A 13,489-nucleotide genomic window follows, 5' to 3' on the forward strand; every position below is an offset into this window, starting at 1 on the left:
GTCTTGTGGCACCACTTATATTCTCAAATATATATATATATATTCCACTAACAAACAGACATGAGAAAGCAGTAAAGGAAGTGGTATCAAGCTTCTCATCTAACTCTCTTAAAGAAAACTAAATCTCTAATGACTTTCATAGACTGACTTGAAACAGATACTGCAATGAGTGGAGCTGCATTTCATTTTCAAAGTATTTCTTTTGTTCTCCTGCACTGAACTCCATCCTAGCATCTGTGAGTTGTATCTACTCTATTTGGCTTGATCCATCAGACCCACACAGGGAACAGCTGTAATATCCTCCTAACCCCTAAATAATATATCCCAGCTCTCATCCTGACAAGGTCATGTATATTTAATGTCTGTTTTTGAAACAATAGCTTCCAAAGGTGCAGGGCACAGCAAACTGCAACAACAGCAAATAAGAGGTTACTAATTGGTTAGTTAAAGATTCATGGTGAGAAACAGGAAGCAGGCAATAGGAAGTGGAAAACACCATTGGTTGTACTTGATGATTTGACTTGAGAGCCTTCTGCGGATGGGCTGTAATGGAATAATGCAATCATGAGTGACAGTGAGTGGCAGATTTTCATTGTGGTTCCATTTAGCCCTTGTATAATGAACAGGGAACATCAATTTCCCCTTAATGATCTGAGAGGAGGGAAGAGAAATAGAACATGACAGACCAAGGACACACCGAATCCAGAATGGGGTTTTGCACAAATGTGTGTTGCATCAAAGGAAAAGTATATGCACAACTGGTGTCAAAGTTTGTACTCGCGAGTCTGTTCCCTTGACAGTAACAGCCATTAACCAGGACTACCTATCTGTATTCAAAACAAACAACAAGTTCACTCTATGGAATGGCTTAGGTCACGCACATGGAAAAATCCCTGCAAGCTATATGTGTTGTTACTAGCCAGCGAGCAGCCTCTGTTTTAGGGTAGATGCACTGCACAGAGAGAACAAGTGATTTCAGCCTTGAGTAAATCTAAAAGGCCTGCTTCCATTAGTGAAAAGAGGTCAGGTGCATTAGGTCCCAGTATAACCACAGCCATTCAGACCCTCTGAAAGCAAAGGATGACACAGACAGGCATCTCATACAAATACAGTTCAGCGCATTGGAGGAATGCCTGGATTCTTGACAATATTTTGGTCATTTGCAACTTCAAACTGCTAACAGTTGTAGGGCATCCTGGCTGCACCAAACCACTTCCTGCAGCTGTCTGGTGGGTTTTGAGGCATCATTACAATGAAATAATGGCTTCCTGAATCATGCATGGGATATTGAAATCCTTTAAAGGGGAGATGAGGCAGATCCTTGTCTAAGTATGTATTGTGCTGATCATGAATTATGTCCTTACTCTTTATTAGAGCATGTCTTGCATTCTTTATTATTCTAATCTTTTTAGTTTAGTTTTTTTTTACCTGTGACAATATACAGCAATATGTCTCTGCTAAACCAACATAGCATTAAATCTAAAATATATAATTTGCTTTTCTTCAGTTTTCTCCTAAAAAAGAATTTAGTAGATGAAAGTAATAAAATATAGTCACTGATATGTGTCTAAATAAGAGGCTGAATGAGAACAAGATACTGTGAGTATTAAGTGTGCGTCTGTGTATGTGCATGAACCTAAAAGTAGGCGGGATACATCATTATCATAGCAGATATAGTCAAACTTACTTTCCAGCAAAGATGCTAGAAAATTGGAGATGATTCATCTTAAAGAGTGTCTCAGCATCCTCAACATCTCTATCAATAGGCTTAATCTACGATGACAGCTGCTGAAAATATTGTCAGAAAATGGATCATTCCAAGTACTGTGCTGGGTCTCCAGAGATCAGCTATGATCCATCACAACAAAAGGGGTTGAAGGGGCTGTTGGTCTGTTGGTATAAATAAAAGCAGTCTGTATATTATTGTTCCCTTGTCCAAAAGCAGGCTTTGTCTGTGTTTATTTGATATGAGGAAAACAGCAGGGAAGGCAACTGACCTAGTTTGAATGAATTTGACCAAGATTAGCAATTTATCACCATTCAGAGTAAAATTATAGCTGACAGTTAGTCTGAGCATTGATATTGCATATTGGATTTTGGAAACCCCTGTATTTTATTTAATTATATTTGTTCAATGTCTTTGCCTTATGAAGTCCATGGCATTCATTTTAATTTGCTCATACAGTAATATCACCTGATTTATTTTTTCTCATAAAAAAATAAAAAAAGCTAGGTGACATAAAATATCAGTAATGTAGTCACGTACACAACCAGGAACATTTTATCTCAGTTTATCAGTTTATCTGAGGATTGTGTGGGGGATTACTGTGAGAACTTAACGTCCTTAAATGAAGGGGCCAACATTACTGTGCTTAACCTAAGAATTGTAGCAAATTGACTGACAGAGCCAATGTCAAAAACATTTGTTACCCAGCGTGCATAAACATAAATCTTCACACAGTTTGCTTTTCATATTTGAATTAATACATTATTTTAATGTAATAGAGGAAACATTTACTCTAATAACAATGTGAGTTTATGTGGCTCTGTGGCATCTGTGATGGTATTACATTTGTCTTTTCTTAACATCAAAGATTATAAAATGATGTTTAACAGGCCTACAGACTTTATGTTAGCATGGCTGTACTCTTGAAATTGGAAATTTCAGGATTTTTTTTTAAATCTGCCCCCTACTTTGCCACGCTTTTGTCTAAGTGACCAATTGGGACTAAATTTCCCCTAAGGGATCAATAAAGTTTCTTTCTATCTATCTATCTATCTATCTATCTATCTATCTATCTATCTATCTATCTATCTATCTATCTATCTATCTATCTATCTATCTATCTATCTATCTATCTATCTATCAGGCAACAGCCGTGAAACAGGCTGCATTGTATTATTGTAATAACTCCCCATCAATGTATGTCCAGTAAAAGTGCTTGTTTTTGCCACTGGCAGGCTCAGATTGCTATTACAAGTGTCTGACAACATTATGAAAAGGATGGGTCTGTCAGTAGTAAAAACAAGCACTTTTAGTGGACGTACATTGATGAGGTGCTATTGCCCTAAAAGATTATATCAGCCTGTTGCTGCTGGTTGCTCTCACTCAATACTGGACCAGTTTTTTAAAAAGTAGTCACTTAGGCACAAAATAATGAGAAAACATGGTCCAGGTTGAAAAATCGCAAAGTTTACCTTTAAGAGCAGGTAAAGGCTTTGTATCAGACTGGATGTGACAGATGTGGGCCAGGTGCAATGTAACATCTTTGGTTACTGACAACAACCCCTCCAGGATTATAGTCCCAAATGATCAGTGTCATGCTGAAGAAAAGTCCAAAGGGAGTTTGAATCTATATAAAAGCAGTACGTTTTGGTATCAAATGACAAGATGAAAATGAATTATTGAATAGAATTATTGAATAAATCTATTTACATTTCCCTGGAGACAAAAAACATCAAATGCCAGATATAGCATCTCTAATGATTTAGTCAAGTCTTCACCCAAACACACTGTGGCATACTTCTTTGTAAACATCCCTGAAGTGTGATATTGTCAAATGTGCAAGATCTCAGTCAAAACAAAGCAGCTGGAGTTCTTGAACAAAGTGCAACAACAGAGGCTAGGGGGATTTCCTGAATGTTCTGACAATTAGTTTCTAAAGACATATGTTACATTTTAGTGTGAGTTTCAAATGTTGTGAAGTTCCTTACAGGAGACAAAATCAACAAATTATCTACCAAATTTTCTTCTGCACCCTAAAAGGCAGATGTGATGTTCATGTCATTACCTCCGGACAAGAGCAGAGCAGAGCAGCACTCCTGATTTATTCTTCAGTTGAGTTAAGTCAAAACCTTCCTTGGCCTTGTTCTTATATACAAAATCTCTCAAACCTAAAAATAAATTATTTCTGGACTTGAACTTTCCTTGTTGCACTCTGTTGTACTTGTGCCATACTGTAAATAACCTCATGCACATTACTTCTACTGACAGTCAGTTGTTATTGTATCCTAATTTATACAATTGGCACCAGGAAAAAAACGTGTATGTTTTGCAAAAAAATTAATTATGATTCAAAATTGTCTGCTTGGCAGCCCGTACTTTGCACACCTTGGTAAAATTAATTTTTAATTAACATTAAATCACATTTGTACAGATATTGGCTTCCGTTTCTACATTTAAATCATTAACCAATTTGTTTTCAAACAACGGGAAATTACCAAATGAATCGTCTGCTCTGCATAAAGCAAATACCTCCAGTAAATGCAAGCCCATGCTCTGTACAGCTTTTCTTCCCAATATGAATAACTTTAACAATTAGGAAAAGTGTTGTAAGGACTGTCTACAACATTTAAAATATTTATAAATACACAATACATAACTGTCTTATACACAAAAGAAAGAACTGGATTAAACAATATAACCTACACTGACATCAACATTTATTAAACAAGCAAGCAATCCAAATTATTTTCCCGACTCAAGGTGACTCATTAAACTACATCGATACATTTCAAAGTGACTAAATGAATTGTTGGTTACTTAATCCCCTCCTTTTTCTGACTGGCTTGCAAACACTACTTGTAGCATGTTTGTGTGCTGCGTGCAAATTACGGCAAAAGATATGGCACATGTAATCAATCCAAGAAGAGGTCAGTCAATGTCAATTCATTTCTGTGCCCAACGTTAAAAAGCTGCCTAATCCGAAAGGTTGTCCAGAGAGTGATACACTCCTCATCACTGCACCCACATAAGAGCATCTTCATCTTTCAAATTGTAAACATTGGTCTAGAGCGTGCAGGATTGCCTTCATAACAAACAAGCTTCTAAAAAGAAATATTTCATATAGGGCTGTGTCCTGACAAACTCAGTGCTGTTTCCCTCCAAATAATGAATAAACTACTGCATTAAAATTGTGCCCTGACTTTTAAAAATCATTTTTGACACTGTCATTCCATTGCTACACCAAAACACAACATCTCTGACAATGCTGCTGTTTTGTTTTTAGTTGGCTGGTGTTGGCATTTGGACCCTAGATGTGTCTAAAAAAATCCATTAGACTAGGAAGCTGCCAAATGTAAGCATATGGCTCATTGTTCCAGTTTATCTTGTCAACACAAGGTGAGATGTCTTATTGTAACACATACTGTACAGAACAAAGCACTACAAATGTAGGCCTACTGTTAGGTTTACAAGTGACTGTGATAAAGACAAAAAACACCTCACCCGATTCCCACTGCGGCAGCTAAACATGGATTAGTTGACTTATATTTGTCCTGAATGGTAAAAGGCAATCGTATCTGCTCAATATGTACAAATAACATCCAGCAGCCATAGCTTTAAGAACATACTTTTCAGTTTGTTAGCTGCTTCTTGATGTCATTTAATTGCTTATTTTGTGTTCTCATAATCATAAAATAAGATCACTTTTACTTTAAGGACAATGACATATTTCGGTTTGTTAAAGTTGTACCATTAGTCAGACTGGGCGATGTGGCCAAAATCAGTATCACAGCAATAACAGCATGCATTTTTCATAACATATGTTATTTGATCTGACAAATAAATAAATAAATAATATAGCAATATTCATGTTCATTTCAATTAATGTACAACTTTAATGCTTTCCACAACAACCACAACTCAATTTACACATGTAAAACAAATACCCTTACAACAAATTTTGTAATCACAGCTATTTGACATCCCCCTACCAGCCCACTACTACTGAGTCAACTGGAAATGTCACAAAATATATGAGTCAAATGCTTTTTAAAACAAAAATGAACCTAAGAAGATAATTTGGTCTAAGTGAATATTTACAGTAAAAGCATTATTACTATGCTTCTTAAACCTGCAGTGCAGACCTTTTACATATAAATGAACGTCGGTCACATTCAAGCCCTTACCAAACAAGTACACTCAACGCTGATGAAGCCTATCACCTCCAGAAAAAATCTCTCTCTATTTCACAGTATACCAGAGTTTTTCTAATCTGAGGTCATTGCTGTACATGGTCTATGGTCTTAGCATGTGCACTGTAGACTTCTACCAGCCTAGCCAGCTGACTTAGCCCTCTGCTAACTAGAATTGGGATAAAATAATTTAATGGTGTAGTTTCTACACACCAAATGGATCAAATTCTGATAGTGACACGAGTCATTTTGCATGGGTCATGTGACACTCAAAACCAGTGTTTTTATAATTACTCTCACTGCCAGAAGTGGGAGGCAAAAGTCAGACACCCCAGCTTTAAAACTAATCTTTAAAAATAATGTCTGAAAGCTCCCTCCCCCCTGCTGAGTGCAGTATGTTACAGTACATCCAGATTCTCCAACAGTGGAGAATTACATTTAGCCTTGCTGGCTGGGAGAGCAAAAAGCCCATCTCCAGACCCCTGTGTGATGGTTAATAGCACTGGATGCTATCTCCCATTGATAATGTCATGGATGCAAAGGGCTGATGTGAAGCAAACAAAGCACCTTCAGAGAGAAGCTCTATTACTCAGCCTGGCAGGGACCCAGTCACAGACAGCCTTTCCAGTCTGCATGCCAATTTTTTTTTCTCACCCCCATTGAAAATCAGGATGACGGGCCAGAGTGTCCCAAAGTAAAAATGACTCACTCCACTGACCTCAACAACACAAACAAACAATGATTCGAGGGAGAGAGGACAAACATGACTTCCACTCAGTCCAGATAAACAAGTAGTAGATGAGGAATCAAAGTCATTCCATACTATGCTGACATTTTTGAGTAGGACAGATAGTGACTCTTCACTGATACTGAATATTTGTGAAACTGCAGCACAAACTGTGTGAGGAAGTAATTCAAATATAAATCTTCATATGATAAATAAGTTCAGAATAGGGTGTTTGTCTTACCTCCAGAGTGGGGTGGTGGGCCACACAGTAAGACCACTCCTTGACCTTCACGAACCCTCACTGGACTTCTTCTTTGAGTCTTGAAGTTCTCTAAGTCTGTTTACCACAACACAAAAGCAATAAAAGCTAAATAATAAATTCATTCCTCACAAAAACCATACGCACACAGGAAGCAAACATAATATGCCTGGTTGTTTACAGAGATAAAAATGCACTTCAAGTCATAACTGTGGCTGCTCAATCATTTCATATGTGGTTTGAACACAGCTACAGACTGAGCAGAATTTAACAGTATGATATGATGTAGACTTCTTGCACATTTTCATGAAACATTCTTGCCATGTTTGCATAAATGTAGACATGGTGCTGTAAAGTCCTAAACACTTCTTACTGGAGCAGAAAGCAATTCCTCAAGTATAAGTCACACATGAGTGAATTTAATTGGAACTGCGTATTGTTATCACTTTCTGTGTTTCATCTACTGCACACAGACCCGCAACAATTAAATGACTAAGACTGAAACATCATTTGTATGGAGACTTGTTGACAACCTGCTGAGAGAAAGCAAATAGAGACAGCAATCCTTGAACACGTTGCCTTTTCTTGCCTGCTGTGGCTCTTGGAGATATCGCAGGCAGTGCTGCCAAATATGCAGCTGCCATATAATGACATAATCAAGACTGAATTCAAAAACAGAGAGAAAGAATGCAAAACTGACACCTCCTGTGTACAAGCACAGCAGGATGAGCCTCTGCATAATAAATACAGAACATGATCTTTGCAGACCTTATGAGTAATGGGAAATTGCATCCAGCTTTGTCACATTGAATGCAGATTTTTTTTTTTTTTTTGCCCACCAGTGATTTAGCAAAAAGTATATGACTTGACAAATTAATTAATGGATCATTAATTTCTTTTTATTCATTTGCTGCAGATAGATTGCGCAGATTCTGCATTGGCCAATTCTAAATCTATGTATGATCCGTGTTTAATAATCTTATAAAACCTCTATGTGCATGAGTAGACACAGTGAAGGTCCCTCAGGACCAGCAAGCCATGTATAGATCCCTTTACCTCCTAAGTGAATGTGATACATTTATTAAGTCCTTTACAAGCACTGTATGCCAGATATATATGTGAAAATAATTATTATCAGGCCTCTAATGATGTTCATGTAATGGCACGCTTAACTCCGAGTCATATTGCATCCTCATGTCACATTAGTGCTGTTAATTAACAGAATAAACAGAATACTGCATGGTATAAGACGTTAATCTTTGTGACATTTGCAGCCAAATTTCAAAACAATTTGAAGCTTTGAGAATGTTGCAATATCCAAATCTTGATAACAGCCGTAGTTCACAGACATTAGCAGCAGCAGCAGTGGAAACCCCAAAAAGTAGATCCACACATAGGTTTCATCTATTTTTATTGGCTTAATTTAAACAGGGAGCCTCCAACAGATTTCAAGTAGCATTTTTTTCTGCTACCTACAGTATACACACTATACTGTATTGGTTTAGTGAGCAGGGTAACCAGCTATCAGATAACATATTAAACTATAGCTGCTCTGGCAGCTCCACTGCCTGCTGAGTCACACAGTCTGTCCCAGCAGCTGCAGTAGCAAATATTCTCAATGGTTTGATGTTGTGAATCGTTTGGTTTGAGTTAATATTCTGCACACTGTTGTCATACGAATGATGATAAGAAATAATACACTATCTACAGCAGACTTTCTGTGGTTTCAGACTTGCTGAAACTATGTTTGGTCTAATGCCAGCCAATTTGTGTGATTGTGTGTGTGTTTCTATAGATAAAGAACAGATCTGTGTTTTGTATGTCTGAAGATGATATGATTTATGGTTTCCCAACAACTGAGTATGGATTGGCCTTGAATATTTCTAGAAAAATCTGAATTTTTCCTCATATCATTTTAGGAGACAAAAGAAACACCTGAAATGTGTATTTAACTTAAAATGGGGAAAACATGGTGTTTATCCTAAAAATGTGAAGAATAGTTTTTCATTTTTTTTAATGGCATCAAAGCCTGTTATTTCAGCTGAGGAGATATACACTGCTCTGCTAGATTCTTCTGTGTTTTTGTTCTATGAATTCTATCAATCATAACATTCTGCTGAATTCATACATTTTTGATGTGTTAATTTCTTAGGCAACATGCAAGGGAAATTTGAATGTAAAGTATAAGTCTTGAATTGAAAGGCAATTTCATTACTAAACACATAGGGCCTGATTTACTAAAGGTTTGCGTCTGTAAAAATGTGTGCAAACTTGACATCAGGACGCAGAAAATATGCAAGCTGATCTACTAACGCAGTGCACTGAGGTTTGCATCTTTCAAATGTGCAAGATAATACGCGCTGTCCATTTAGTATACGTTTGCCATAATGAATATGTACTGTGGGGCGTTTCAACCCCAGTCTGCAAAATACATGAAGGAAAAAATGGAAATATGTTATTTATTAAACCTGAAGGTATTTTTTCTGACGCTAACTGCGTCTATAAATAATACCTTTGAAGGACAGGTATTAACCAGCTGCGCACTGCGCACAGATGACTTCTGTCACTGTGGAGAGGAAGAGACGGAGGCACAATGACAGAATACGTAATATTTGTTTTTGTTATAACTCAATATATTTGTTAACCTCTTCCACTAAAACCTGATCACATTTCATTTTGCGCTTGCAGCTTTCTGCTCGTCCAAACTCTCCATTAAGACATATGAAACCCTCAATTAAATACTGCTGTCCCCACCCTGTTGCACCTGTTTTCATTTACGCAGTTATTCTTAGTAGATCAGCGGCAAAACGCATGCAAACGAAACGTGCAATCTATTGCACTGTGCACGCAAGTTAGTACCCTTTATTTGGGATCTTAGTATATCAGGCCCATAGTGTATTGATACTTCTCCTGAGTTGAATTGAACATTTAATTTATTGTAAGTTTACTATAAAAGGTTGAAGTCTGGAGGGTTGTCAGCTTTGAAAATCGAATAGAAAGACAAAGGTACACCCACAGATTAAACTGTCTCCTCTGATCAAACTATGTATGTGTGCATGCATGTGTGTGTGTGTGTGTGTGTGTGTGTGTGTGTGTGTGTGTGTGTGTGTGTGTGTGTGTGTGTGTGAGGTGTCAAACATTTCAGCCAACTAACATGAAACACCCCACCAGCATCTAAGATCTATACCAAACTTCTGAATGCACACCAACTATTCACATAGCTTCACACGGGACACTGGAGACACAAACATTACACACATGTGATGTAGGTATTGCACTGGTGGCTGTCATTTCATGTAGATCTGGTGTTCACAAGAACTGACAGGGTGCATGCGGGTAAAGTATGTTACACCTGATTTAGTGCAACAGATGTTACTAATGCCTGTGCATGTAATCTCTCATACGTACACCACATCAACTCATTACACCTTACATGTTGATACATAACTAGACTTGTGTACAGGTACATGTTCTAAATTGAGCATTTGACTTTTTAGTGGCCTTGTGTAGTGCGAGGCCACAGTGCATGCCTGTACTGGGAAACACAGTTGTCCATCGCCCAAGAGACAATAGTGGGCAATAGTGAGTTCCATTATATATTATGTAGTGGGGTACAATCTCATCCTCTGCTTGAGACACCCAGCAAAATTAAAAGGTGTTTAAAGACATTGTTAGTCCATTGCTGGTTTGTCATTCAAAACATCCAGGCAAGCTGAGTCATAATTATAATCACTAAATCTACAGTTCTTTTGGCCAGTGCATGTGTTGATATCCCTAAAATGAAAGATCATGAAAGATAACAATAATGTTATATTTTCCAGTGATCTATATCGACATATGCAATGTTTCTGAAGGGATTCCATTTTATTGCAAATACTCCCATGGTGTTGTTATGGTCCTGTATAGCTCAGTGGTAGAAAAGATGGTTCCCTGACATGGGGGTTTAATTTCTGGATGACTTTAAACAGCTAGAATGCAACAAAATCACCTTAGCTACATGTGTTCTGTTAGTATCCTATGTACACGTTAAATAAATTATGCTTATTTAATATTTCTTTTATTACAGTCTTCCACTGGTCACCATGCAGAATGTCACTGTCAGCACTCATGTGCATGTACACACACACACACACACACACACACACACACACACACACACAGAATTGCAGACGGGTAATATGACTAGGATTACCACCACCAGTGCAACACCTGCATCACATGTGTCTAATGTGTGTGTCTCCATTGTAAGGCTAAGTGAATTGTTGGTGTGCGTTCAGAGGTTTGGTATAGATCTTAGATGTCTGAGGTAGTTGCAATTGAGGCATTTCAAGTTGGCTGAATTGTTTGACACTTGACACAGTATGTAACATGTGCTCCATTTAGATATCTTTTTCATCTGAAGTGTAGTATGTTGATGTGGCGTTTGCTACAGTTGTGTACATGGTGAAGATATTGTGCGTTAGTTAGCTGAACTGTTTGACACCTCATATTGTGTGTGTAAGTGTGTGTATTTGTGTGTGTGTGTGTGTGTGTTTGTGTGTATGTGTGCATGTTTGGTTTCTGTAGAGAGCACAAAGTTGTGTTTGAAAAAAGGTACATACGATCTTATAGGTATGTTGTGAACAACGTGGAGGTTCAGATTGAACTGAAAAAAAACAACAGGTTCACATATGTGAAAATATTAGAGTTGCTCAGCTCACACTGAGAGTGAAACTCTGCTGATCAATATTCCTTTGGAGTATGGTGGGGCGTAAATGAGCTACACACACTAAAAGCCAACAATGCCTGACAACCCAAGCTGTTCTGCACCCCCTGGATCATCTTATCAAGCCTATCACGGCTCGGCACCTCCATGTGCTTCTCCATGGCAGGGTTCAGGCTATTTTGAGTGCTTTCAGATCCATGAAATTGGATGTGAATTTGCATTTTTGGGCTAGCTACTCCAATGTGACCCATTGTAATGAATGAGAGGCGATTGTAGAGAAGAAAAATTGAAGCCATTGTGTAGGGTGTAAGCTCGAGGACGATTTGTGATGTGGTTATATTTGTCACATAACTACTGGACAAAAGGCATAAGAGGTTTAAAAATATTCCAATAAGGACCTTTATTTGAAGTTCTTCAGCAATGGACTAAAGAACTTTTTACCTTAATGAAGGTCCTGTCCCTTAATGAAAAATTGATTATTAAGTATTTCTGAAGTGAGCTGAGCAGTCGGAGCATATTTGAATCGAATATATTCTTAAAAAACTACTGTATGACCCTTTAGGCTTTTATACTTCGTAACATCTTTAACAAAAAATGAATGTTAGATCTGACAGAAAAAAGAGCATTAATATAAATTGCAATTAACATCCGATAAATGCCTGATGGTTTTTCTCTTGCTACAGTATTTCTATCTCACACGATGTAAATTGGTAATAGCATTGAGTGTAGCCGAGGTTGACAGGATGATGAAATGTTGAGGAATTATGAAATCCTTTGGATTTATCCTCTTGAGACCATGACTGTCTGTACCAAATGTTATGTCAATCCATTCAAGAGCTGTAGATGTATTTTACTGGCGGACTGACTGGCATTGTCATCACTAGAGAATGAAGGAGACTATACAAAAAAGGGGCTAAAAGTGCATTAACATGTTTGGTTTCAAAAGATACCAAACCAAAATTATGTCTTTTTTAGAACTGCAAGTTGCAACAGCCAAGGCTGTGGGTGAGTTGCCAGTGATTCATCCACCTCCCACCCAGCTGTCTCCAAACAGCAAATCGGAAAAGCCTTCACCCACTATGCCATTATTCTGTAAGACCTTTTTACCAAACCATTTACTTTTCTTTGATTATCTCAAAATGTTGTGCGAGTGCAAATAATCCATCCAAAATTCAGGAGTCTAAATAACAAAATGACAGAGTTATGGTGCAAAGGCAAATGGTAGTTGGATATCTGCTCTCACTCTTAAGGTGCCATGTGGAGTTTATTGTAAACAAACAAAAGTTGCATTTACAGTAAGCGTTACTCACCAAAATGCATTATGTGTATTCTTGAGGTTTAGCATATGTGTTGAATGCATTTCCTTCCTTGTAGACATTTGCAAAGCCTTATGTTTGTATAAATGCTGCATTACAGCCACCTGAAGATAATTGGACCAGTGAAAATGATAGGTGAATGTGTAATACTTAACATGCATGTATCTAGTGTGGGAGGACAGTGGAGCACCTGAAGGAAACTTTGAACATGAGAACTCCACACATAAAGGACAGTGACCAATATAAAGAATAGTAACCACTATAGCCACCAATGTACAAGAACAACTTTGGAATCTAGTCATCTCAGATTTAACAACATTTTAACTTCATCCCAACTTGTATCACAAATTTCCAGATAGCTGTAAACAAACTTAACATTTTCTATTAAAAAAGGCAATGTTTACGAGCTTCTAGGCAGCATTGGGTGTCAATCTAGTGAGTCATGATTTATTGAAATCCAGTCTGTTTTCACTTTGGAAGTAACATAATATTATTCATCTCTAATATTATATAACACACCAAGTGGCATCATAAAATAATAATGCTGTTAAAGCTTGACTGCTACC

The 13,489-nt window shown here is 37.5% G+C and overlaps 1 protein-coding gene across 1 annotated transcript in view; it reads right to left on the reverse strand.

Annotated features, from left to right (window-relative positions):
* cntn3a.1 (contactin 3a, tandem duplicate 1) overlaps nt 1–13,489 on the reverse strand; it is a 69,980-nt gene that overhangs the window by 38,704 nt on the left and 17,787 nt on the right. Inside the window, exon 4 of the mRNA XM_062426802.1 lies at nt 6,885–6,980. Coding sequence (XP_062282786.1) covers nt 6,885–6,980 — 96 coding nt within the window. The remainder of the gene's footprint in view (nt 1–6,884; nt 6,981–13,489) is intronic.

The sequence above is a fragment of the Scomber scombrus genome, chromosome 10, assembly GCF_963691925.1.
Source record: "Scomber scombrus chromosome 10, fScoSco1.1, whole genome shotgun sequence".
In the NCBI taxonomy this organism is placed as follows: domain Eukaryota; kingdom Metazoa; phylum Chordata; class Actinopteri; order Scombriformes; family Scombridae; genus Scomber; species Scomber scombrus.